The sequence below is a fragment of the Erinaceus europaeus genome, chromosome 17 (genome assembly GCF_950295315.1).
Source record: "Erinaceus europaeus chromosome 17, mEriEur2.1, whole genome shotgun sequence".
Taxonomy (NCBI): Eukaryota; Metazoa; Chordata; class Mammalia; order Eulipotyphla; family Erinaceidae; genus Erinaceus; species Erinaceus europaeus.
The window spans coordinates 73308804-73313530 of NC_080178.1; the positions used below are offsets into that span (position 1 = coordinate 73308804).

The 4727-nt window shown below is 43.4% G+C and overlaps 1 protein-coding gene across 1 annotated transcript; it reads left to right on the top strand.

The window, feature by feature from the left end:
* The first annotated feature begins 1024 nt into the window (after positions 1 to 1024).
* On the top strand, positions 1025 to 4014 carry LOC103107156 (mas-related G-protein coupled receptor member X2-like). Its single transcript, XM_060177520.1, has 2 exons — positions 1025 to 1388; positions 2019 to 4014. The coding sequence occupies exons 1-2, from the start codon at positions 1172 to 1174 to the stop codon at positions 2174 to 2176; spliced, it is 375 nt and encodes a 124-aa protein (XP_060033503.1). The 5' UTR covers positions 1025 to 1171; the 3' UTR covers positions 2177 to 4014.
* The last annotated feature ends 713 nt before the right edge of the window (positions 4015 to 4727 follow it).

Genomic DNA, 4727 nt, shown 5'->3' on the forward strand with positions numbered 1-4727 from the left:
AGGGTGGCACATAGATAAACCAACTAAAAGGAGAGAGTGCTACAGTGTGCCATTCATTTCTAGCTCCGAAGGCCTGGCCTCAATCACCTCTGTCATGGCAAGAGACCATAGAAGTCAGGTGGTGGCACATCTGGTTAAGTGGACACATCACAGTGTGCTAGGACCCAGGTTCAATCCCCAGGTCCCCACCTTCAGGAGGAAAGCATCACGAGTGGTGAAGCAGGGCTGCAGGTGTCTGTTTTTTCCCTCTCTCTCTCTCCTGCTTTCAATTTCTCTCTGTCTCTATCCAAAATTAAGTAAATAAATACATAAACTTAAAAAGTAAATCAAGGTCATGTTCTTTTAGTGACAGTAAGTCATGCTGTCCTTTCCCCTGCTGGATGGAGACTGTCACAGAGACTGTCTCTGTCACAGAGACTGCTCACAGGCCCTGTCTAGGGCTTCCAAATTTGGCCCTTAAGAGCAGATCGCAGAGCCAGAGCAGAAGGAATGCTAGACTCAGAGGAGTATCATTACTTCACATAGACTTCCTGGACTTTTCTCCTCCTGCCTTGAGGGACTTGCATAACATGGGGTTGTGAGCAAGGGATGTTTAAGGGGTTGTGTAAGGGATATCTGTACTATAGAAAATCCCTTATCACTAGAGGATCCTTGCAGTAGAGGTACTCTAGCCCTTAGAGTAAGAAAAGGCTGGGTTTGAATGAAAATCAGCACTGATGTTGTGTGGCCTTCAGTATATATAGCCTCCAGGGTTATCACTGGGGCTCAGTGCTGCCACTATGAATCCACTGCTCCTGGCGGCCATTTTTTTCTCCTTTTTTGTATAGGACAGAGAGAAACTGAGAGAGGAGGAGAGATGGAGAGAGAGAGATAGACACTGTAGACCTGTTTCACTGCTAGTGAAGTGTCCCTCCTATAGGTGGGGATCAGGGGCTCAAACCCAGATCCTTGAGCTAGTCCTTAGGCTTAGTACTATGTGCGCTTAACCGGGTATGCAGCTGCCTGGCCCACCATTCAATGTGTATCTTAATCTCAAAGTTTCAGTTTCCCTTCTCTGTAACAGGAAGACAGTAGTTTCCAGCTAGCCATGTAGCTCTAAGGTCAGTGATCACACAGCACATTCTCAAGCCTTGTTTATGTTCCTAGTAGCACCAGTGAGGAGATTCTGAGCATGGACTCAACAGTCTCAGCCTGGGGGATCATGCTCACACCGCTGAATGAAGATGATGATGAACTTCCTGGAAATCTCCAGTTAGTGTATCTGATCCTGAACTTTGTGAGCTTCTTCATTTCCCTGGCCGGGCTGGCAGTAAACACTGTTGTGCTCTGGCTCCTGGGCTTCCGCATGCAGAGGAACGCCATCTCGGTCTACATCCTCAACCTGGCAGGTGCTGACTTCCTCTACCTGTCCTTGGCGTTCCTAGATTCCCTGCTGGTAATAATATGCAACTTCTATTTCATCACCATCACCACCACCACCTACAATATTTTTGACACTCTGCTCATCTTTACCTATCTTACAGACCTGGGTATCCTTACCGCCATCAGTACTGAGCGCAGTCTGTCTGTCCTATACCCCATCTGGTACCACAGTCACCGCCCCAGAAACATGTCAACTGTCATGTGCTCCCTGATCTGGCTGCTGTGTCTGCTGCTGAGCATTCAGGAATGGATGTATTGTCACCCTCCATCCAGGAATGATCACACTGACTGTTGTCGGACAGTGGATTTCATCACTGCTACGTGGCTGATTTGCTTATTTGTGCTTCTTTCTGGATCTAGCCTGGCTCTGCTGCTCAGATTGTTGTGTGGAACCCGGCGGATGCAGCTGACTAGGTTGTATGTGACTGTCGGGCTCACAATTCTGGCCTTCTTCCTCTTCGGTCTGCCCTTTGGTATCCACTGGTTCATTATATCCTGGGTTCAGAGAAAAGGCTACCCCATAGAGCTTCACATGGTTGCAGAGCTACTCTCCAGTCTCAACAGCTGTGCCAACCCCACCATTTACTTCTTTGTAGGCTCCTTAAGGCAACGCCGTCGAAGGCAGCAGAGGCTTCAGCAGACTCTCAAGCTGGTTCTCAAGAGGGCTTTGGAAGATGTTCCTGGGATGGGTCAGAGTGAAGACCATCATTCTCCAGAGTCCCTAGACATGTCAAGAAGCAGTCAAGTATCCTGATTCAGAGACCTTGTTTTAGTCACAGTGTCAGTCATGTCTCCGTTAGTTTGGAAAGGTTTATTACCTTCTGTCAAACTTGGGATCCCTTATCCTTAACAATTGCTGAGCTAGTCCTCCTCACTTTGAGGATACAGTGAGAGCAAAAGTGCTAAATGCTGAGTCAGCATCTCAAGGCCAGTCTTCCCCACAGCTCTCCACCCCTGCCCCAGCTAAGTTAACTCCAGGTCCATCATTGCTTCCACTTTTGAAGTATCCTCCTTTAAAAGAGGCTAAAGAGAAAGCAGCAACCATAAGAGTTTCTGTGGTGACTATACTTGACTGGGCTGAAAGAACACTGCATTTTTTACACTTATTGCTCTTTACAACCTGTCGTAATACAACAGAAGGATTACAGCTAATTTCTTTTTCTTTTTTTGCCCTCAGGGTTATTGCTGGGGCTCAGTGCCTGCATAACGAGGCTGCTACTGGTAGCCATTTTCTTTGCTTTCCTCTAGAGAGAGGGTGAGAGACACAGAGATAGAGATGGAGAGAGAGACACAAAGAGGAGACATACAGTGGCATGACTCCACTAGTTATGAAGCCTCCCCTTTGCAGGCATTCCCATGTGGTAGCTCAGGGCTCAAACCCAGATAACATGTGCACATGAATGAGCTACCTGCCAGTCCTCCCACCCCCCGAGTTAAATTTTAAGCTAGAACCAGTTTTTCATTTTAACAGAGCCCCGGATTATCTGCTATTATTAGGCTACTGAATACATGACTTGATGAATACAGAAATTGATAAATTTTCAAACCAAGTCTGTGTTAAATATCCATTTACCAGACTTCTGTTCATTAGTTTCATCATTTTCAAGTCTTTCAATCATAATTATATATTTTATAAGCATATTAATCAATGTCAAAGCATATTTGAGTTTTAGGGGAGGTTTTTTTATTGGGGGATTAATGGTTTATAGTCCACTGTAAATATAGTAGTTGATACATGTAAAAAATTTCTTAATTTTATGTAAAACACTCTAACCTCCCACCTAGGTCCTCCTCCACTATCATGCTCCAGGACCTGAACCCTCCCCCTGTCCCAGAGTCCTTTAGGCCCAGTCCAAATTCTGCTTTGTGTTTCCCTTCTGTTCTTATTTCTCAACTTTTGTTTATGAATGAGATGATCCCATATTCATCTCTCTCTGGCTTATCTCACTTAACATGATTCCTTCAAGCTCCATCCAAGATGAGGTAAAGAAGGTGAGCTCATTTTTAATAGCTGAGTAAATTCCATTGTATATATAGACCACAACTTTCTCAGCTACTCATCTGCTATTAGACATCTGAGTTGCTTCCAGGTTTTGACTATCTACAAGTTGTGCTATTATGAACATAGGTATACACAGATCTTTTTGGATGGGTGTGTTGGGTTCCTTAGGATATATCCCCAGGAGAGGAATTGCAGGGCCATAGGGTAGGTCCACTTCTAGCTTACTGAGAGTTCTCCAGACTGCTCTCTGTAGGGGTTGGACCATTTTACATTCCCACCAATGGTACAGGAGTTACTTTGCCTCCTTATCCTCTCCAACATTTGCTGTTGCTCTCCTTTCTGATGTATGACATTCTCACAGGAGTGAAGTAGTATCTCACTGTTGCCTTCATTTGCATTTCTCTGGCAATCAGCGACATTGGGCCCTTTCTCGTGTGTCTGTTGACCCTCTGGATCTCTTCTATAAGGTTTCTGTCCATGTTCTTGCCCTGTTTTCTTATGGTGTTGTTTTGTTTTGTTGATTAAGTTTACTGAGCTCTTTATGAATTCTGATTATTCATCCCTTATCTGAAGTATGTTATACTTATATGAAGTATGTTATACTTATATGAAGTATGTTATACTTATATGAAGTATGTTATACTTATATGAAGTATGTTATACTTATATGAAGTGTCCCACACTGTAGGCTGTCTTTCTGCTTGGCAATATCCTTTGCTGTGCAGAAGCTTTTTCAGTTTGATGCAATACTGATTTATTTTTGTTTTCTTAGCTGTTGGATTTGAATCTCTGAAGGCATTTTTGAAGCATAGGTCATGAAGTGTTCTGCCAGTGTTTTCTTCTACATATTTGATAGTGTCTGGTCTAATATCCATGTCTTTGATCCACTTGGAGTTGACTTTTGTGAATGGTGAGATGTGATGGTCCAATTTCATTCATTTGCATGTTTCAACCCAGTTTTCCCAGCACCACTGTTGAAGAGACTCTCCTTCCTCCATTCAGTGTTCTGGGTCCCTTTACCAAAAATGAGTTGCTGATAGATGTACGGACTTATATCTGGACTTTCAATTCTATTCCACTAGAATAGAATTGTGTGTCTGTTTTGGTTGTCGTACCAGACGGTAGTTCTGTAGTATAGTTTAAGGTCAGAAATATGATACCTTCAGCCTTGTTCTTTTTTTTTTTTTCAAGATTGATTTAGCAATCCTAGGGGTTTTTTAGTTCCAGATAAATTTTTGTAGCTTTTGTTCTATCTCTGAAGAAATTTGGTGATATTTTGCTTGATGGAGATGGCTTTAAATCT

What these genes read in the sequence shown, in the direction of transcription:
- LOC103107156 (XM_060177520.1), top strand. Translation starts at nt 1,172, where the DNA reads ATGGACTCAACAGTCTCAGCCTGGGGGATCATGCTCACACCGCTGAAT. An exon ending in CTACATCCTCAACCTGGCAG is followed by an intron (nt 1,389 to 2,018) that starts GTGCTGACTTCC and finishes ACTTCTTTGTAG; the next exon opens with GCTCCTTAAGGCAACGCCGT.